The 22,252-nt window shown below is 53.0% G+C and overlaps 1 protein-coding gene across 3 annotated transcripts; it reads left to right on the forward strand.

The window, feature by feature from the left end:
* The first annotated feature begins 1,649 nt into the window (after window positions 1–1,649).
* Window positions 1,650–21,946, forward strand: TMEM9 (transmembrane protein 9). Of its 3 annotated transcripts, none has more exons than XM_048826862.2 (6): window positions 1,650–1,788; window positions 6,276–6,377; window positions 6,920–7,011; window positions 11,280–11,388; window positions 12,307–12,438; window positions 19,933–21,946. In XM_048826862.2, exons 2-6 carry the CDS (start codon window positions 6,285–6,287, stop codon window positions 20,080–20,082), a joined length of 576 nt encoding a protein of 191 aa, XP_048682819.1. In that variant the 5' UTR covers window positions 1,650–1,788; window positions 6,276–6,284; the 3' UTR covers window positions 20,083–21,946. The 3 variants fall into 3 exon arrangements, with proteins under 3 accessions (XP_048682819.1, XP_048682820.1, XP_048682818.1); XM_048826863.2 differs by having other exon boundaries at window positions 1,713–1,765; XM_048826861.2 differs by lacking the exon at window positions 1,650–1,788 and adding an exon at window positions 1,870–2,208.
* The last annotated feature ends 306 nt before the right edge of the window (window positions 21,947–22,252 follow it).

Below are 22,252 nucleotides of genomic sequence, written 5' to 3' on the forward strand. Positions count from 1 at the left end.
CTCCTCTAGGGGCTCTCATGTCTCGCCATCCTGGGTGTTCCTGGGATCAGCAATGGGGAGTCCTCTGTAGCCCCCCATGTCCTTGAGACCGAGACTCGTTCCCTGTCTCGAATCCACGCTGGGCTGAGCTCGTTGGGGTTTGTGCCTTGGGATGGGTGAAAACGGGGCCAGACTGGGCCGGGCGAGCTCCCTGGACCCTGGCAGGGCCGCCTCCGACCCTGCTCCGTGCACCACGATGCAGCTCCCCCAGCCGCCCTGCCCCACACACAGCCACTCCCACCCCCACTCTCCCCCTGCCCCCCCCCCAGCTGGGTGACATCACTTCCCAGCACCATTAACCCTTCGCACGCCCCCAGCAGGCAGCTTGCCCAGAGTGTGGAGAATTGGCCTCCCCCTCCCCCCCCCGGCCAGGTCCCCCATTTGCACTCCCCGGGCCAGGGGCTCTGGGCGCCTTCCCTTCTAGGCAACCAACACAGACAGGGCCTAGTTGGGCGCTGACGACCGCGGGTCCCACCCCAGAGCTGTTTCCTGGCCACAGGGTGACAAGGAGTTTGGTGGGGCTTGGTCCCATTCCTGTGGGTGGGGCGGCATTTCCCACCCCCTCACTTAGTGCCCTGGTTTAGCTACAGCGGAGAGGCCAGGAGCACCATGGAGAGTGGGATTTCCAAAGACACAAGAGTAAACACAGCGAGCCCAACTCCCTGTGACTTTCCCTAGGATGGTGGGGGCTAACTCCCTTCGACTCCTTTGAAACTACCAGCTGTCTCTCCCCCTTCCTGCCAGGCCGGGGCTGAGGTTAACTGGTGGGGTGGGAAGGGGCCTCTGCTAGTCCCTGTTCTGTGCGAGGGGTGGGAGGTGTCAGTCTCTGCAAGTGTCAGCCAGCCCTGGCTCAAGCACTAAGGCCCAGCTCCTCGAAGGTATTTAGGCACCTAACTCCCATTGATGTCAGGCACCTAAATACCTTTGAGGAGCTGGGCTGAAAACTCTCCATTGCCACAGAAGGAAGCAGATTCCGCACCCATTTAAAGCAGGTGCACAGATCACTTCACACCCTGCCCCTTGGGAGTAGCTCAGGATCAGTCTCCTCTTGTGCAGAGGAGGGAAGTGAGGGGCAGTGACTTGCCCAAGGTCACACGCAGAGTCTGTAGCGGAGCTGGGAGTAGAAGCCAGATGCTCAAACAAGAATTAATCCAGGGTAGTTCTCTGGCCTCCGTTACATGCAAGATGATCACACAGTCCCTTGAGCCTTAGCATCTGAGTCACGACTGGACTTGCCACCTCTGAGGTACAAAATGCTGGGGCAGCAGAAACGACCCTGAATCCATAGAACTGGCCAGGGGACTGTGTATTGAGCATCCCGACCAAGTTCCCAGGACAGCTACCTCAAAAAAGGGATGAGGGGAAAACCTGGACAGGTGGCGAGCCTCATCCTGACTCCCATGCTGGTGCTTTAACAAGACCATCCTTTCACCCTTACTTCATGCAACGATTCCCTGATGATTGGTCCTCCCGCTCCCCTTGTGGCATTTGGACATCTACATTCACACGGCGCTTTTGCACTGGTGCTTCACATTTTGCAGCTATTCCTTTTCTTGCCACACGAGGGTTGAGAAATGATCCATGGTCCCTTAGCTCAGCCCTAGGCCGGGACTTCTGGCTGGTAGCAGATGATGTCTGTTATGACACAGACCAGAGAGTATCAGTGCAGGGAGCCAATCAGTGGTGGGGAGCGAGGCTTCCATCATTGCTAGGAGCAGTTGCTGGGGTGGGTATCAATTCGGCTGCAAGGTGAGTCTTATGATCCTAATTTTTTTTTTTTTAAATGCAAACTAGACCTGTGTACAGCACTTGGCATTTTGGTTTGCAATCCTTAATGCTGACTGCTGGTTAGGATAACAGCGGGCCTGCACCGTGGGCTGTGCTGAGCCACCTGCAGACTGTCTGGTGGGATTGTGCAGGAGGATGTAATGGATTCAAGTAGAATTTTAATCTGCACGTTAATTGCAAACTTATTAGCTGGAGTTGCTGCCTTTGTTAGGCATTGCACTTCCCTGCCAGAAGTACCGCAGGGTAGGTCCTTGCTTAGCAGGGGACTCATGCGTCAAAGGCACAAGGATTGATAGCGGTTTGATACCCGTCTAATGGCTCTAGAGCAGGTTCTGCAATGGAGGTCTGTGGATCGCTATGTACACCGTGGTCATTGCTCAGGTGAGTTTCTTGTTAGCTGTCATGTGGACTGGATTCTCAGGGCCTGTGAGCGTGCCTTCCTTCCTGACAGCACACGCAGCCTAGACAGTCTTCAGAGATGCAACGCCACCCGGCTTGGAGATTTTTCCCAAAGCTGATCAGTGCTTTTTAGGATGAAAGCTGCAATTTCTGTAGTGTAAGAGAGGCCCCTTTTGTTAGGGTGACCAGATAGCAACTGTGAAAAAACAGGACGGGGGCGGGGGGAATAGGCACCTATATAAGAAAAAGTCCCCAAAAATGGGACTGTCCCTTTAAAAACGGGACATCTGGTCACCCTACCTTTTATTAAATGGGGGAGAAGAGGCATAATAGCCCCCACAGCACCAAGTGAGGGAGAGTGACCTACATTTGAACAAGGAACAAAGGGTTCAGTTTCTAGGCTCTGGTCTTGCATTGCAGCACCCTGTGGCTCTCTGCAGGGAGGTGCTCAGCTGCCAGTCTGTTTTTAGACCTCATTGCCTGGGGGGGGGGGGGGGGGTGCTTCATTCAGCTGCAAGCTGTGGGCTCCCTACTCTGACCCATGCTATGCAAGAAGTCAGACTGGATGATCACAAGGGTCCCTTCTGGCTTTGGAAGCAATGGCTTCCCTGCTTCTGCTGGCTGATAAGGCTGGGGCAACGCCTCACTTTATAGAGTGGAGAAAGGGCAAGGGGGGGACTGGTTTCCTGTCTGAGTAGGTGCGACCACATGGATGCTCGCCCCTTCCCTTGGGAGGTCTTGCAGCATTTTATCAGGATACTGTGCACCTGCTAATCAAAGGGACAGAAGACTAAACTTAATAGGCTAGAGATACAGAACCCTGCTCCAAGGCGGGTGGTTCCTCCATCCCTGGCATCTGCTTATCCCTAGCACAGACAGGCAGGGCCAAAGGCTGCTCCCAGCTGCCCGACATTCTGCTGTAAGCCAGAGCACAGCCTGGCACGCACAGGGGTGCAGCCCCCAGGTTCCCATCTGGCAGGCTGAGTCCAAAGAGGCAAGTGAGTCTGCGCTGGGGCCCCAAGGTCACAGCCATTGGCTCTTCCTGCTATGCTTCACAGCCTCCTCCTGCGTGTGTTAATGTTTCTAACTTGGCCATTTTGGGTCCACATCGTCCCTTCTAGAAAAATCCTCCCCAGCAATAAGCGAGCACTGTGTGGTCCATCCACGCTGGTTGGTGGGATCTATTTCCCCTACTCAATGGCCAGGGAGTCTGAGGTTCTAGGAAACACCAATGGATTTTAAAGGAGAAACCAGAGACTAAGGAAGGTCAGGGCTGGTCATTATGTGGATGTAAGACCTCCCAAGAAAGCTCAGCCATGTACCAAGCAGTGCGGGTAACTTAGTACCTAGCCCATCTCGGCATGGAGCTGGGGGGGTGCCGTGCTGGTGCCTCTCATGCCCCGGGGAGGTGACTAACTTTCATAGGGACACAAGACTTTCAGTGTTACTTAAGCAGAGACTCAAACACTAGCTGCATTGTGCAGTGACTGTTGCAAAAAGCCTGGAAGCTAACGGAGGAAGGGAAGTTGGTGGGTGATGGATCAGGGCTGTGGCACTAATTCACAGGGCTGTGTCTCCCATACATGTCGGACCATGTTAAATGCAGTTCTGTGCTGCCGGGGGCCCTGATCCAAAATCCAACAACACCAACGGAAAGACTCCCCGTGGCTGTAATAGGGATAGATCAGGCCCACATCACTCATGCGGTCTGCTTGGCTAGCGGGGAGGAGGTTGTGTTATAAACTGTTCTGCTAAGCTATGCTATAGACATCACTAGTGAGGAGAGCAACTGGAATAGAGAGTCACGAGAAACAAGACAGCAAATTAAACCAATACAGAATCATGGCGACCGATCCAAGTGTCAGCTCTGGGCTATGAACGATCACAGGACCTTGATGTAAGCAGAATATGTTCAGCTCTGGCTCTCCATTGATCGTATGATCAATGCAGTATGAGAGCAGGTCTCCCTCCTGCAATTGGATCTGCAGTCAAGGAGCCCAGTGGCAGGACTGGGCCCATATTGAACACGTCTGTTGCAGTAGCAGCTGGAGGCCATCCTGGTAGGAGCCCCATTGAACTAGCTTATTTTACTCTGATTTCCTGGTCTTCCTAGTCCAGTTCTCATGTCTGTGGGAAAGAGTCTTTACATGTGAAGCCACTGGCGACTGGTCATCACCGGGTTGATAATGCAAACTCTGCAGGGTTGCATTGTTTTCGCAGCCCTAAAACAAACCCCACAGGCAACTCCTGTCAGGAAACTGTGGAGTGAGATTTTTGGATGCAAGAACCCTCCTTGGCACGGGGAGTTGGGAGACACTTTGCAATTCCACAGTGATGTTAGAGAGCCGAGAAGAGCAAGTCTTTAGACAGAAAGGAGTTTCTTAGCCTTAACTACAGCAGAGCTAGGACTCTGCCACAGTTTACTGGCAACTAGGTCCAAATGGTCCCCAAGCCTGTGGCAGTTCAGATGCAGGGCTTGGACTCAGAGCTAGTTCCGGGTTCCTGAACATCTCCTAGAGACAGAGTGGCTCAGGGGAGGCAGTGCAGTCTAGTGGGAGACCAGAGACCCTGGGTTCTATTCCTCACCCTGCCAGTGGCCAGCAGGACAACCTCGTCTGGTACAGTCACGTTCAGAACCACCAGTCCCATGGTGAATGATTTCCCCCTCATCCCAGGGCACTGCCTAGCAACTGGGCACCCTAACACCAGGGTTACCATCCCACCCCCCTTCTTGAGCCCCAGAGGGCTCCACCACAATAAATATCCCTCTTTGGGACCAGTTTATTACTGAACTGCAGTGCGCATTATCCATAACCAAAGTCCCCAAACACAGTCCATTTATCATCTCCAGTGCATATAGCCCTCGGAAACCCCACACCATCTTCCCTCAGCATAGCACATACCATGCTCCAACGTCTTTCACCACATGTGGACTCAGCTATAGTCCTTCCACCTAGAATGTGCCCCATTCCTCCCAGCAGGAACCCACCCCAGCCTCTCTGTTGGGAGTTTAGTCTCCCTAGGAGACCATCCCTCACTGCCCCTGTTCTATTAAGATCTCACCTCCAACAGGAGACCCTGCCACTGTCCCTCTGGCCTTCAGCCTCCTCTAGCACAGAGACATCACTAGGTAACAAATCTGCTACTAGTCTACTGTCAGGTCAGGTCCTCTTACTGCTCTTCAACCTCCTCCCCCCAGACCTTCTCCCTGTCTGCTGCTCCTTGATCCTTTATAGCCCAGGTGCTGCCCCACCTTCTTAACTGGCCAAACTGGGAGCACCTGTCCAGGTACAGGAGTGCTGGACCTGCATCATTTAAAGGAACTAGTCAGCCCGTGACACAAGTGTTCAGAAATCACAAGACAGGTCCCCCTGCCCCCACTCTCCCAAATGAGGTTGGCTTAAAATCATGATGTTTTTTAAATGATTTTTTGTTTTGTTTCTGGAGTTAGAGACTTTAGGGGGTCACATTTTTGAGTTTTTCTCCACGAGCTCAAGGGCTCAGAACTTCCCTTTATAATAAAAGCAAACTGAGAGCCCCTCATCATCCCAGGACTACAGGAGCTGGGACTGTAAGAAGCACCAAATATTGCAAGGCTTACCACAGAGTCACAAAAGTTGGACACACTGCCCTGCCTCAGTTTTCCCTCCCATCCTTAGCCTCTCTTGTCTGTTTGACATTGTAAAAGCTCTTCATGACAGCGCCTGTCTCGATGTGTATGTACAGCACCTAGCACAACGAGGCCCTGATCTGGGTGTTACTGTAATTTAAATACTAATCTGGGGACATCCTGCAGTCTGGGAGCAGGGTGGAGAGATTGGGGAAGATGAGGGAACTAAATACTACAGCGTGGCTGTCCCCTTTAAGAATGCATCCGATGAAGTGGGCTGTAGCTCACGAAAGCTGATGCTCAAATAAATTCGTTCGTCTCTAAGGTGCCACGAGTCCTCCTTTTCTTTTTGCGAATACAGACTAACACGGCTGCTCCTCTGAAACCCTTTAAGATGGGAATCCTTCCCCCAACACACTCTTTTATTTCCTCGTTTCAGGCTTTTGGGATGTTGACACGGCACAGCTGGGAAAATATGAAGATCTTGTGGCTGGCAGCGGTGGCGTGGTGTGTCCTAGCACCTCTGGTGCAGGCCAGCAAGGTGAGGGGTGGAGAGTGGGGAGCAGCCACGGATGCAGTCACCAGCCTAAGCTGCCACATGCAACCGAAACAGGGACGATAGGGAGGGTGCTTTTTTATGGGAGTTTGGAAAGGTGGTGGGTATTGCAACAAATTGGCTTGTGTGGGGGTGGGGGGAGGGGTGTATGGCACTGCCTTCTTCAGGATGGAATTGGAGCTAGTTACCTTTTGTGTCATGTGCCCTGTACCACAAACAGCTAGTGGAGATTCTCCTTCAGCGTGCGCTTTTGGAGCTGGAGGATTTGCGTTCTAGCCCCACTGTCACTGAAGCTCTGAACGGCCAGGGTAGTGGGCGATTCAGTCCCTAGAGCAATCTGTTTGGAGAGCTCCTGGCATCTGGCTGAAAGACGTCATTGCTGTGAAACATGCAGAGCAGGAAGAAGAGACATGAAGGAAAGTTAACGCCCATTGGGAACATCTCGCCCTTCTCACGCCATGGTGGGGGGACTCATTGAACAGCGGCTCCTGTGCCAGTCACTAATGCCAACTCCTCTCCCCATGCAGAGCTCAGAGGACATCCGCTGTAAGTGCATCTGCCCCCCCTACCGGAACATCAGTGGGCACATTTACAACAAGAATGTGTCACAGAAAGACTGGTGAGTTACCCTCTTCTGGGAGGCTTGTGGGGTTCCCCTGTCAAAATACCGAGGGGCTTGACCCAGGAAGCCCGGACCTGGATCTGACACCCCGAGGTTCTGTCCTTCTGCAATGGAAATAGGTCAGAGATCATGCGTAACAGCTCGTGCTGGGTGGAGCTGCTTAGCTGAGCCCTTGCTAGCTATTTACGTCTCTGCACCGCATAGTGATGGGCACTCTGCTCATCTAGGGAGAGATAGGAGGCTGGCAGATAGGAGGCTGGCCCTGCACCCTCTGGAGAGTCTAGTAACCTGTTGTCCTTGTGCTCTGCAGCTCTGTCTACTCCCTGCTGAGGATGACAACGGAAAGGCTTTTAGTACCTTTTTAACCCCCTCCCCTGGAACAGCTGAGCTCTTAACATAGTTCTCAAAGCACTTTACAAAGTATCATTAGCCAGATATTGCAGATAGGGAAGCTGAGGCATTAAGCTGGGAAGTGACTTGCCAATGTCACATAGCGAGTCAGTGGCAGAGCTAGGAACAGAACCCAGGAGTCCTGAGTGTTAATCCCCTGGATTGACCACTAGACCACCTTGCATAATAAAGAATGAGAGAAGAAAGAACCTAAACATGTGTGATGCATCCACTTGATTGGTTTAAAATACCCACAATGCACCACTACAATAAGTGTATCTATGCCATACCCTAAAGCCACAAGGCCTTTCCTTCTCTGGGTTGCTCTTTGGTTACTGAAGTTGGCAGGCTGGCCATTTCCCCAGCATCTCTGTCTTACACAGCTGCAGGGCATTGTCCTGTGCACAGGGTGCCCTCTACAACAGCAGAAGAATCACCTCCCACTTGAAGTCATCAGCTTTCTGTTGCAAACGGGAGGTGAAGTAAGGAAGCAAAGAACCAACTTCAGCTTCTTCATGGCATTGTGATTAAGGCGCTAGATTGTGTGGTGGTTGAGGCTGTGCCTCTAAGGGCTGGGAACTGGATGCTGAACAAAGTACAGCTCTTGCAAACACTTTAATCACTGGTGATCCCCAAACACCCTACACGGGCGGGTCAGGAAATCAGGGTTCAAGTCTCTGTTCTGCCACGGACTCTCCTGGTGACCTTGAGCAAGTCACTTATCTCTCTGGGCCTTGGTTCCCCACCTGTACAATGGGGATAATATTTCCCTACCTCCCAGATGACAGTGGGGTTACATTCACCCTGCGTGACAGATGCTACAGTTGTGAGGATCCCATAAGTAGAGAGAGATAAATTCATGGCTTTCAGGAGCAATTCACGCTTTGCCACAAGCCTGGCTCTCTGCTCTGTAATACAGGGGTAACTCCACTGACTTCAGTAACCCTGAGCAGAGAATCAGATCTGCTCCCTTGCTTATGTTCAGAATTAGTCATTTTCCCTGCAGTCCATTTGTTTGGATCATGCACATCTGTGGGTTTTGCAGTCTTGCAATGGCCCATGATTGGCATATCAGGGGGGTTGTGGGCTGGGACACTGGCAGAGCTGGGGGTGGAAGAGGAAAAACCAGCTGAGAACCTAACCAACCCATACCTGCACTCTCAGCAAATCTGTAATTGGCTCGTTCCTGAGCGCTAAGGCCATTTGCCAAATCCCAGGGCTATGAAGAAAGTGTCCGCGCTGCGGGGGTGTCCTCTGTGGGTGTCTGCACAGGGCCTTGATCACTTTGAAGCTGTAACCTGGATTGAACAAAGGCCCTTAAGCATCAGTGAGCAGTCTGTTCCTTCCTAATGACCTCTTTGTGCTTGCATTCAGGCTGGTTTACATAGCAGTGTATATTTCACGCCTTGGGGGCGTGGGGTGAGATTTTATTCTGTTAAAATATGGGGCATTTTGCTGAATCATTTATAGGGAGGCATTTTGCTGAATCATTTCCATTTCCTTGTCATTCCGTCTCCTTTGATTTCCAGCTTTACAACACGTTTTATACACATTCAGAAGGCAGGACTTTAATCCGTTCTCAAGGGCCATTTTTCTTACTTTGCTTATCTGTAAATGTCATTTCTTCTCAGTAAATGTAAGGAAACATCAGTTTCGCCAGACACACACACACACACACCAAGGACAAAATATTTCCATCCATAGTAACTGAAATGTAGAGACAGGCAAAGTAAGAAAAATTCTCCTAGAGCACTCATTAGAGTCCCACCTTACACTGTGTTGTGACGCTGGAGTTAGAGCGGGCACCAGTTAGGTAGCTTTAACTTTTTGAATCTCAACATCTACGGTCATTAAATAATTATTGTCTGCCTCCCTTCGGGATTTCCCACACCTGTTAACATTTACATCCCTAAAATTGAAAAAAAATCAACATCGATATTATCTGTCAAGATTATAAAAAAATAAACATTAAATGGTGCCAAGCCTGGCACAGAGATCGGTTAGTTTATCTCAGGAGAGCGACAGGACGGGGGGGCTGAAAATTACAATGATGGGCCATTAACGGAGTAAGTTAGAGCTACTCAGCCTCATCGTTTCTACTCATCAGTTCAGTGAAGCTAGTTTCTCACCAGGACCCTGTCTGTCTGCACCAGTTGTCTGTTGGCATAGGCCACATCTACAGTTTCTTTTCACTGATTTGACTATTTCCACAAGGGGGAAGAGGGTGTTTTCCTCCAGAGCTAGTTAAATCGGAGCAACCCCTAGTGTAGACCCAGCTGTACAGGTGGGTAGCTTCTTCCTTTTCTTGTAGGGACATAACTATATCAATACACGCACCTTGATCCTGAGAGGGCGGCAGCCACACCGGGTGCACGGAACAAAACAGGAAGAAGCACGAGAGACCAGAACAAATGGCTCTGGGCCAGAGCCTCAGCGGGTGTAAATCATCATAGCTCTGTGGCGATCACCAGAGCTCTACTGATTTGCACCCGCTGAGGGTCTGCCCCCGGCCTCTCCTCCCGGCAATGGGATGCTGATTGGTGTGATACTGTCCAGGCACCAGGTGGCGCAGTGTGTGACGTGCCTTATGTAACCGAACCTCAGCGAGGCTGGTGCGGCGGGGAAGGAGAGGCCCGGGCACTGAACACAGCTGATGGGGCTCTCTGTGAGGAGGAAGCTCTGCAGCCAGTCCATATCTGACATCTGCTAGTAGCAGCCCTGCAACCCACCATGTACAAGAAGTACGTGCTCCTCCCCAAATGCCAGACGGCAGCGACTGGACACCGTCAAGGCTTTTTCCCGGTGTGCGTGCTTATTGGTTCGTGGGAATCAGCGGAAAGTGACGCGCCAGGCTGTCTGCCCCCACTCTGTGCTGCTAACGTGATAATCTGGGGCCACAGCTAGGCTTCAACATTTGTTTGCAAGGGAGCAAAGGGAGCCCTGCCAAAGCCGCTTCTCTCTTCCTACAGTGCACTGGAATTTAATGCTTTTGTCAGGGATGGGGAATTAAAGACCCTTGCACTGACGAGAGCAGGGCACAGCGCATCTGTCTGCATGGTGCCATACAGCTCTGCCGGTGTCCTTCAGTCCTGCCCCACAACCCCCCTGCTAGCCCAGCCCTGGACTCCACCCCACTCCCCACACACATTGCTCTGCCAATGCCCCTCAGTCCCCACATAAGCTACGGTGCCAGGCCTTGTTCTCCCCCAAAAGACTGTCGTGTCATGGTGCTGTGTCATGTGACCATACATCATTCATTGACTAGGCTGGGGCCAGAAAACTCATTGCACTTGTGATCTAACCCAGGGTTTGCACCTGGGGGTGCCTAGAAGCTGGAGCAGGCTCAGATCTCTGAGCAAGTGGAGCCAGTCACATGGCTGGCCTGACTGGAGCCTGAGGGATCTGTTTAACCCCGGAGCAGGGACAGGAACAGGGCAAGTTTCCCCCCAAGCCATCCCTGCGCCTCAGCCCAGCCCCCTCTGGGGGAGATCAGCTTCCAGGGCCCATTCAGTCCTTGGCCTCTTTCCTCAGAGGGCTAATGAGCGTGGGGTGGCTTTAGAGGCACAGCCAGCTGACCACCCTCCTCCAGCCCCAGCTCCGGGGGCGAGTATCTGGAGCACCCAGAGCTTTAGCCAGCCAGCGGCCGCCTCCCACGCTCCCGTGTAAACTGATCTGAGCAACTGCTGAGCTCTCCCAGCTGGGCCGAGCGCAGAGGGGGCTGCTGGATGCAGACCGGCCTGGTAGTTCTCCACCAAGCTGTCGGCGCTGCCTAGCGTCACCACTGGGGTTCTCCATGACCGCTGACCGCGCTCCGGGCCCCAGGTTGCAGCCACCTGCCCCAGCCCGCCACTGACATCGGCTCCTTTGTGATGCAGCAACTGCCTGCACGTGGTGGAGCCGATGCCGGTGCCGGGGAACGACGTGGAAGCCTACTGCCTGCTGTGTGAGTGCAAGTACGAGGAGCGCAGCACCACCACCATCAAGGTAAAGCTGGGCCGCTCCCACCCCTGCCCCACCCAGGCCTGGGGCAGAACCGCGGGGGCGGGACGTGGGGCGGAGGAGATTGCGCTGGGGGCCTGGTGCCAGTTCTCCATGCTATGGGGGAGGAAAGGGTTCCTCACTTGGATTCTTTCGTGGCGGCCAGCTTGGGGAGGGGCATAGCAAAGACTTTCCACACCCCTGCCCCCCTTTTCCACACCCCTTCCCCTCGTTGGCTCTGGTCTGGGGATGACGACACTGACCCCCTCCCTTTTGCGAAGGGCGTCGACATTGGGAGATGGAGCAGGGAGCTCCGCCGTGGGGCAGCTTGGGAGGTTGGCCAGGCTCCTCCCATGGCCCCCTTTCCCAAACACTGCGCCAGTCTCCTTCTCCTCCCTGCCGAGCCCTCCATGCACAGCCCCCTGTCCTCCTGGCTCCCCTTTCCTCCCTAAAGAAATCAGCCCAGCCTCACTCCCCTCCACTCTTAGCACCTGCCTGCTCCGGGCCATCCCCAGATGCCTGCTTTCAGGCCTGCCAGCCACCCTGCTGGGTCCTCCCCTGCTTCCCCCAGCTGGGCAGACAGGGACAGATCTGTACAGGGAGGCAGCCCAGCCCAGCGGAGCTGTCTGGGAGGGAGCCCAGGGTGGAGCCTGGGATGGGAGTCCCAGTCCACCTCCCTGAGGCATTGCCAGACTGCAGCGGAACAGATACCCTCTAGCCCGGTATCTTGGCTCCGACAGTGCCCCTGCCCTCCATCCTGTGGATAGTTATGGACTGAGCTGCCTATGGTGGGGGGGATGTTTCCTCCTGAGCTCATCAGTCGGCGGCTTGGCTTGGCTTGGCTTGGCTTGGGGAGGAGGCTGGGTGGCCCCCAACCCTGCAATCGCCCCTGATGGTTCAGAGTCCCTTTTGATGTGCCCACAGATCATCATCATCATCTACCTCTCGGTGGTGGGGGTACTGCTGCTGTACATGGCCTTCCTCATGCTGGTCGACCCCTTGATCCGGAAGCCAGATGCCTACACCCAGCCCCTGCACAACCAAGAGGAGAACGAGGTAAGGGGGCTGCGGCGGGTGATATGGAGGGTGATGGGCATGGTAGGAAAACCTAGAGGAGGAGAGAGACCAGGGTTAGCTCCTGGGAACTAGGGTGGGCAGGCAGGCCCCAGGGATCATTATGGCTGATGTTTCTCATCTCCCATCCCACCTGGGTCCTGCTGGGGCTGGCCCTTTTTACATGCCAACTAGAAATGTGGAATATTTCATTCTGTTTTATTTTTTAAATCCCTGATCTTGGTCCACGTGAAGCTCTGAAATGTGAAGCCTGCAGCTGCAGGTTTCCCGGGGCCCAGAGTTGGCCTGCCCGGGGCAGTTAGCAGGGGAATTTTGTGGTCCTGATAGGACTGATTTTCATTTACTGAATTGTGGATCAGATCCAAACAAAATGCAAACTGTTCCCATCTGTGTGCAGCCCTGGCAGCCCCCGCCTGGCAACACCCATCTAGAGGGGTGCAGGAGGATGGTCTTTTGGTGAAGGCCCAGACAGCGCTGGGAGGCAGGAGAGCTGCATAGAGGAGCTGACTTAAAGCTAGAGATGGTGCCTTTTGATTCTGCAGGGGTGCCAAGGGCTGCACCCCAGAGCCCCTACTCCATGGGCCCCTCTGGACTAGGAGCTGCACTCAGACTACACCCACCTTTGACAGATCCCACTTTGTTGCATCTTAGGGGTCAACAGTTGATTGGGCCTTTGTGCTGATAGGCCTCAATTGGCCATTGACTCCCCCTTAACATCCAGTCACACCTGCCCGCTTTCACTCACACCTCAACTTGTCTCATGCCGGGGATAGGGTTGGTGGTTTTTTACTCTGTCCCCACGGCCAAGCCCTGTATTGTTTAATCTTTCCCCTGCCAGATCCCTGCATCCATACAGTGCCCTGGGCTCCGGGGTGAGGGGATGCGTGTGCCCCATTAATACAATTGTTCTTCCTTTTGGAGGTGACTTTCTAAGCCAGGGAACGCCCATCCCTCAGCAACTCTGACTGCTGCCTGGTCTTGCTAGCCCTACACACGGGCTTGGTTTTCAAATCGGCTTTGGGTGTTTCCCGCGGTAACGTCCTAGCTTTGTGTATGAGCCAGGGAGTGACGTGAGGATAAAGGACCTGCTACTGCTCGCAGCTCAGGGGGACCTCCATTAGCTCAGGTGGATTTTAGAGAAGGATCAGCATGCCTGAGATTGGCAAACAGCTATCAGGTCACACATGGTCTTGCTGCCACACCTCTGTCCAAAAGCCACTGATCCTCTCCTGAGCCCCAGTTCCGGACTCAGGCAACGCTTCCATGGACTTCCATGGGGATTTCAGAGCAAGGGCACCAGGATTAGGCCCTATCTATCCTGTCTTGTCTGTCCCCCCAGCTCCCAGCGCTTGAGCAGGGGGCTGGGACGTGGTGGCCTCCCAGAGGAAATGCAGATAAAGCTGGTTAGAGTGCGGTAATGGTGTTCCAGGTGGCAGGGTAGTGGAACTGATGCACACACAGCGATGAGCTAATTGTAGCCCTGGCTCATGCTATAACTGAGAGATGCAGGGGGCTGATTATGGAAGGTGGAACATGTAGCTCTGGGACCCAGCATTTCATTTAGGTGTCGGCTGTTTGGAGCTGCTCCGTGAGCTGGGACCATGGTGCTGGACAAGCTGGAGTTGTGTTGATCGCTAGATGATCCCTTCCCAATCAGTGGAGCTTCTGGGCTGAGGTCATCATGGCCTCTAGGAGCCACCTGTCTGCAGTCTCCAGGCCAGCAGAGTCCTGAGCAGACTACCCAAACAAGTGCTGGCCCAGGAGCCTAGCGGCTCGCCATTTCACTGCCATGGTGCATGCCCAGGTTCTGAGGTCGGGCCTTGGCTCCCAGGAGAGAGACAAGGCAGAGAAGTGGGGTGAGGCAGCCCCCTTGGCAGGGGGAGCCATTTCAGACTCTTCCAGACAACTCCTTCTGGGTTCCCTAGGCAGCCACCCTCCTCAGCCAATGGCCTGGTTACTACCAGCAGGGGCACAAGGAGAATAGGGAGGGGACGCGGACAGGCAAGAGAGAACAGCCATTGAAGGGATGGTGCCGAGACCTTGAGAGGTGGCAGAACTCGCTGTGCCCCGGGGGCTGAAAGCTCCCAGCTGCCCTCAGCCAGAGGCGAGTCTCTGCCCCCAGGCCAGCGGAAGCTGGATCTGCCCAGCCATGCTGAACTCTGGTGTGAGATACTGCATGTCACCGGCGGCACTGGGCCTTCGGCGTTCACCAGTCACTCTCCCAGCCCTGCAGGGGGAACGGCCCGAGGGATGGATTGCACGCAGCATGTCCAGGACCCTCGCCTCAGTGTTAACAGGCCCTGGAGAAGCCGACCCTGTTATACCAATAAAATAAAAACCAGCAGGATCTTATTAAAGGGAAAAAGGCAAAATACCACATTTATTGTGAATACAGAAAGAATCATAGTAAGCAGTTAGTTATAGCTATAACATTCCATTCAATCTCATATTTATTCACACATTCATTCATACAAACACACACACACAGGTTCTGCAAGGTTGTTATCATAGTTACCAGCCGTAGAGTTGCTCATGCCAAGCCACTGGCCAGGTGGCCTGGACATGAGGACGGAGCAGGGCCTTGTCAGATGCTCATCTGATGCTCCTGGAAGTTGGTTTGCAGAATCAGACCCCAAAGTTCTCACTTTTTAGAGTCTATTTTTATAGGAATTTCTTCCTATGCCAGTCTATGGGAATTGCTTCATCATGCTGTTGCTGAATCAATCAGCAGATAGCACATTCCTGACGGCTCCAAGATGTTATCTTGTTCTTTGGTTCTCCCATTCTTGACGCTGTTGGGTGGATTCCAGTCTGCCCTCCGGGGGGGCGGGGGTCCTCTGGTTATTTCCACTTGACGCATTCTTCAGCCGATGGACACTGGATTCTTAGGCTGGCACCTCCCTGATCATTCAGTTATTATCCACACCAAGCATCCATCCACATACATCCTCTATCTCTATTTTAATCACAATTCTTAATACAACGAGAGGGCGGGGAGTCTCTGGGTGCTGTTTCTGTTGTTAGAGTATTGCTTTGAGTCTCTCTCTCTGTGAATTGCTTTGAGAACAGACTCTGTCTTAGAATGTACTAACGCAATTAGCAGCTTTCAGAGTAACAGCCGTGTTAGTCTGTATTCGCAAAAAGAAAAGGAGTACTTGTGGCACCTTAGAGACTAACCAATTTATTTGAGCATAAGCTTTCGTGAGCTACAGCTCACTTCCGATGCATCCGATACATCCGATGAAGTGAGCTGTAGCTCACGAAAGCTCATGCTCAAATAAATTGGTTAGTCTCTAAGGTGCCACAAGTCCTCCTTTTCAATTAGCAGCTTGCAAGTTTCACACATAGAGGGAGAGAAACAGTACCAAAAACCAAGAGACCTCTTAATTAGTAATACCCTGGAATTTAAACTCTGGGGAATCAAACTCATTTGTGATTTTAATACAGAAATTCTTTAATATGATCCAACAACCCTAGGTCAGGCAAAGAATTACCAGAATATGGGGCCTTAAGGAGTCAGGTGGGAGGAGGAAGAGCTTCGAACCCAGGCTCTATCACTGATGGCTGAAGGCAGGACACAAGCCCAGCTCCCCGTGATGGCAGTTGTGCCCTTAGAGCACAGCCTGGTCTTCAGTGGGGCAGGGGAACTTGGGAGAGAGCCCCCTTCCCTGTCCCAGCCAGGGATGGTTCTACAGGACAGGATGTGCCCCAAGCACTCGGTAGAGCTCATGGGCTCTTGCCCAGGTGTCCCTGAAGCTGTTTGTTTTGAGGGGACCTTCCTCGCTGTACCTGCCCTTGTGCGCTAGGAGGGCGCCTCTCAGGAGCAAGATAAAAGACACCTGCCTTCCTTTCAACCAGCTTGCAGGCTGGGCAGGGCCCCAGCCTAGCCGCTGGGCACATCACCACCCCAAGGATTAGCTGTAATCCAGATGCTCAGACACGCTTTGAAGAGAGGAAGCCAATGTGTTTGCAGAGATGGGGTGTGATGAAGGGAGCCCTGAGCTCGGCCTGGACATGCTCAGAAACACTCCACCCGCCCTGGGACTGATCACGGGGCACTCACATGGTGACTGACTGAAGCACCCATGGGGGAAGATTTGGTCTATGCAGAGCCCAGAAATCTATTCATCTATTCAGTGCTGCGACTACGGGGCCCCATTCTTCTCCTTTACACACTGGTGTAACTGTTATAGCCCCACTGCCTTTCCAGAGCACCCCCCAGCGTAACAGTCATTCCACCGCCATTTCCCAGCTTGTCATCCCTCCCATCCGCTGCTCTATCTCCAAAGCCTTCTGGCTTCCAGAGGGTGAGCCCTCCCACCCCCGGCTCCTATGTGGCTTACTTCTCCCAGGGCTCTCAAAGTCCAAAACAAGTGTGAAACAACACATACTCGTCCCAGGAGATCTGCAAGGCATCAGCCAATCCCAGTGCTGACCCTTTGCTAGCCTCATACCTCTCCAGCTGCTCAGGACTCTTCTTTTTATTCAGCCCCTCCCTGGATGCCTCCCTTCTGCTCCAGGTGACTCTGTTTGAGCTAATTGGGCTGCCAGGAGTTTATTAACCCCTTCCTGCCTTGCATGGAGCCTTCTGTGTCCTGTTCCACACTCCATGGGGCCTGATTCCCTTCTCACTCACCCGGTGTAAATAAGGAGTAACTCTGCTGACCTCACTGTAATCACATAGGTGTGATACTGGTGTGAGAGGAGAATCAGGCCAATATCACCAGTGGAAAACCTGTTAGTCACCGGCTCCCCACCCCAGAATCAGGCTAGTGGCAGCCATAGGACACAAACCTCGATCTGCAGGAAAGCACTGTCACCGGAACTGGGTGTCTGAGGCCAGAGTTGTCAAATATATGGCCTGTAGGCCAGATCCAACTTGTACGCTGCAGTTACGTGGCCGGCATGACCTATGCAGCTGTCCAGAATCCTTCATTTTAAAACCAGTAAGTGTCTAGGATTCATGGCTGCATGAACCTTTCATATGGGCCCCAAGTGTAACCAGTGCAGTGATATCTGCCTGAGTCTGCAGACAGCCAGAAACGACTCCCTGTCCCAAGTTCCCAACCCAGAGGACTTCACGCCCATCCCCTAGCCCCTTTCCAGCTCTGCTTTGTCCCTGCGTTCTCCCAGCACTGGGTTTTTTGCACCTAAACTCTGAAGCTGCCTTTCACCCACAAAAAACAGACACATGCTTCCTTCTAACAGAGGAAAGACAAGCACCAGATCTGAGAGCGAGCGAGCGAGCGCAGTGTGTGTGTCTCCTCTGTAACATGCTGCACTTGCACTGAACCCACAATGGCAGCAAGCTCAGTGCTGTGGCTCAGAGGGCCATGGTCACTTGCACTGCTTTCCAGCTGCTTACGCCTGGGAGGAGTTTAGCCCAGCTCCTGTTGGCTGGGGAAGAGGCCAGCTTGGAGAGCAGCTGCTGCAGAGCATGAGGGGTCTGGCTAGCAAGGGTGCAGCCGGACACATGCTCAGAGGGCATCTGGATCTGCTGGTGGGATAGCCCTGGTTGGGGGTCCACCCCTCCTTCCTGCTGATACGACATCCTCCAGAGTCATGAGCAACACACTGAGCATGGAGCAACGCCTGGTCCCGTTAGCGCAAACGAGAGTTGGATCACTGACTTCACTGGGAGCAAAGCCGGGACGAACAGCCAGGCACTTCAACCCCTTCCGTGCTGGTCCGGCAGCACCTGCACTGCTGTGAGCACAGTGGACCATCGGCTGGATCCGACAGTGGGCTGAAGCCCAGGAGTTAATCACTGGCTGGTTCCCCACATACCCCTGCTCTGCTCCCTGCTAAGCATGGCCGCTCTGCGGCCTTAGAAGCTTGCCAGCTCAGGGCGCTGCAGAGGAAGGTGCATTTAGCAGGAGGCTCTCAGCGAGGCGAATGAGGCATGGTAATCCCTTCGAGGTATGTGGCAGCAGAGGACAGGGGCCCGGAGCCCTTTGGAAATCCCTCCAGGAACTGGGGAGCCATGCTGAGCTTCAGCACAGAGCCAGCCCCGGCATCTCCCTGCAGTTACAGGAAGTAACGCTCCCTTTTGATGGAGAGATGTGGCTGGGAAGGACTGAAATGCAGCAGTCCCAAGACACAGAGGGCAGGGGGAGATTCCTGGGAGGGGAAGGGCAGCAAGGGTAGTGGACTGATTGCGAGAGAATGGAAAGCGAGGAGTTTGAGGGGAGGGAAATCAGTTCCATCTCCCTCCACTGCTCTCCCAGCTAGTCCTCAGGCTGTTCCTTCTCCTGGTGCCTGGTTTGAGGGACAGCTGTTCCCCATAGGTATTTTTATTGGGGTTTCTCCTAACACTGCTCTCTCTCTGTTATGTCCAGCAGAGATGGGAGGGGCTCGGGTGGACGGTAGCTCAGTAACAGCATTGCTCGCTCTGCCAGGCCGTTTCTGGGCAGGTTCAGTATCAGAAATGGGCTGGGCTGAGGGGGCTGTTGGTTTGGTGTTTGCAAAACCTCATCAGAGATCTTCACGGATTATACTGGAGTTACTCCTGGGGGAGTGAGGGGGGATCAGGGCCAGTGGAGTTACTCTTGATTTACCCCAGGGTGAGGGAGGGAGGGATCAGGGCCAATGGAGTTACTCCTGGTTTACACCCAGGATGAGTGAGAGGGAATCAGGTTCTGCATGTAGTCCACTAATACAGATTTGCATAATTCTTTAAGGCACTTTGCTAACCCCGTGATGAGCATGATATAAATACCAGGACATTAGAGTGTAAGCTCTTTGTCTTCCCCCACGGTCGTACAGCACCTAGCACAATAGGGCCTTTGGGCACCGCTGCAGCATAAATACTAAATGACAAGGGCACATGGTTAGATCAGCCCCAATAGCTCAGCTGGGAATCGGTGCACGATAAACACTGAGAGCTACACCAATTGGCTACACCAATTTACACCGGCTGAAGATCTGACCCTGTGCTTTGGCATAAGGAGCTCTTGCTCCAGCCCTTTGTTACGTTCTCCCTCTCAGTGGGACGCAAACCCAATAATGATTGCCTTTTGGTTTGAAATTTCACCCCGCAGATGTATGAGTGGGTCCCCCCACACACAAGTGGTAAGCATGGGCCAAATTTTTAGCGGTGCTGATGCAATTCACATTAGCAGTGTGGAGCGCTGGCCCTCCTAGTTGCTGGCCTACAAGAGAGGATAAGAGCCTACTGCAGCTACCTCCTAGAGGAGCTGCTCCTTTAGCTCCAGTGCTGGAGGCCTGTGCTTTTAGCACGGATGGTCCCAGCTTCAAGCCCAGTTACACTGAGGATCCACCCCTCCAGTTTGAGTCAGTGGGAGCTGGGCACCTCTGAAAACCAGGCCCTCTCTCTGCAAGGAAAACTCAGTCCCGAAATAGCTCTTCGTGTAAGAGTGTCTCCCAATGCTGAGCAGCCTCTTTCTGTATTAGAGATATCACTCCTCCACCCCACTCACCCCTCTGACCTCCTGGTTCCTTCTCTTTGCATTGCAGGAGGCCCGCTCATTGGCAGCAGCTCCCGCTCCCACCGGCGCCAAAGCCAACACGGTGCTGGAGAGGGTGGAAGGAGCCCAGCAGCGGTGGAAGCGCCAGGTGCAGGAGCAGAGGAAGACGGTTTTTGACAGGCACAAGATGCTGAGCTAGAGCAAGCCAGGCTTGCAGTGACGGTCTGCTGGGGACAGGCAGCGAAGCGGGGATAGGCCATGTCTATCTCACCCAATAGGACCCCCTCAGTGTTTGGTTTGAGCCCCCCATCCCATCCTTCCCAGTGTATTGGCTTTCATAGAGCAAACAAGGCCAAAGTGGCTGCCCATGACTGTGCCCCCTGCCCCCTTTGCAGCCTAAGCCAGAGGCACCCTGAGCTTTGCCCAGCTGAGGGCCTCATTGACAACTGCCCTCAAATGGCCCCAGAGGAATCCCGGTGCAGCCACTGCCATCCTTAATAAGGAGACTGGCAGAGACTACAGCTCCTGGCGCGCACTGCTCTATCTTGACACAGAGCGCTGCATGCTGGGACCCGTCGCTTCTGCTGGCTGCAAGATGTGGCAAATGTGGGACCCAGTTTTCGAACACCCTTGCCTGCATTTGGCGCTTTGCATGCCCCTCTCCTGAAGCATGTCACGTGGCATGAAATAGCCTTGAGCGAGGGCATTGTATTCACTAGGGAATCCTCGTCCCTCCCTCGTCTCTTTGTTTGAGCTATTGTGTAACAATCTGCAGCCTGGAGAATTCAGAGAAAACTATTTAAAACAAAACTATTTAAACTATTTGAAACAAAGCTGGTTTCAGCCCATTCCTGGCTTACATAGGGAGACAGATACCTCAGCACTTGGCTTCTGCCAAACCTGTTCGGCCACTGTGCCGTCAAGACACAGAGCCCCCTGGCCTTAGCTGAGGGGCTGCAAACCCAGAGAAACCACAAGGGAAGAAAGTTTGTGTTTGTGCTGCATGAAATAAGCCAGTTCTGTACATGTGGGAGCTAGGATGCAGCTTGTCCTCCCATAGAGCTCATTTTCAATAGGAGGTGGGATTATTTATTATTTATTGATATTATTTACATTGTCTCACAGTTCTACTCCATGGCAGGGTACCAAACATTCTACCGTGTACTACAGGGAGCCAGACCCTCACCTGGTGTAAATTGGCATCATTCCACTAAGCTCAGTAGAGCTACCTTCATTGACATCCGTGAAAGATCTGGTCCCAGAGCCTTTTCTGTAGGGACGCTGCTCTGGACACAAGAGGCCTGGTTCTCCTCTCATTGGCACCAGTCTCAGGATTTGCACTGGTGTGGATGAGAGGAGAATCCAGGCCTTTGGATTCAGCTGCTGCTCTCATTTACTCTGGTGTAAATCTACAGTGATTCCACTGGCGTCAGTGGGGTCTCTCCAGATCTACACCCACGTTGCTGAGATCACAGTCTGGCACCTGAGCCTTCTGTCTAACTGAGCGTTGTGAAATTGAGGAGTGTTGGGTACTAACAACCCAAGAAGCCCCGGAGGGGTGGACGGAGGAAAAATGGCCTGATTCTCATTTACACTGAGGCCATTTTACTCCACTTTAGCCCTGCCCCTGCACAGTGGGAGTAAGTTACACTTAGATCCACTTTCAGGTCCGTTTACACTGGCAGAGCGAGGCACGGGGCCATTAGTGTCAATGAGACTTTAGAACAAAGGTTTCGCTATGTTTAGCAGGTCTGGAACTGAAGCCCCTCCTTCTCGCTGGATCACAGAGCCCTGAACATGTACTAAAGATGCACTTTAGTTTCTGTAATGCATAAAAAAACTGTCTGAGATCTTTGACTATGGTAACTATTTCTGCTGAGCATGAGAAAGCAAAGTAATTCATTAGGGTATTTATTCATCTGTTATTCCAGTTTCTTTTCCCATCAAGAGAGTTTGCTAAGTGCTTGAGTTTTGTTATCATAGGAGTGTGTCACTTGAGTGGCTTTTTTTAACTGGATACTTTTGCTATGTAAGAATTAAAATATTCTGTGCTAGGCTATGGACAGCAGGTTTTCAGAGCAAAATTAATTGTGGCTGGGTGGGAGGGGGAGAGGAGAAGGGGGGGGCAATGGGTGGTATTGGCGGCTGGGGGAAGGGAATATAAATATAACCCAACATTTCCCTGTGCTCTCCCAGCCTTATGTGAAACATCTGCCCAGGCTCAGCTGATGTCTTGCAGGGGACACTCAATCATCAGAAGAGCGCCTTCTGACCTCAGCTTCTAGGCTGTTGGCTAAGGGCCTAATCCCAAAAGGTGCTGAGAAACTGCTTTGACTTCAGTGGTACTGGAGGGTGGGAGAATACCTCGC

Source organism: Caretta caretta, chromosome 21 (assembly GCF_965140235.1).
Source record: "Caretta caretta isolate rCarCar2 chromosome 21, rCarCar1.hap1, whole genome shotgun sequence".
Taxonomy (NCBI): domain Eukaryota; kingdom Metazoa; phylum Chordata; order Testudines; family Cheloniidae; genus Caretta; species Caretta caretta.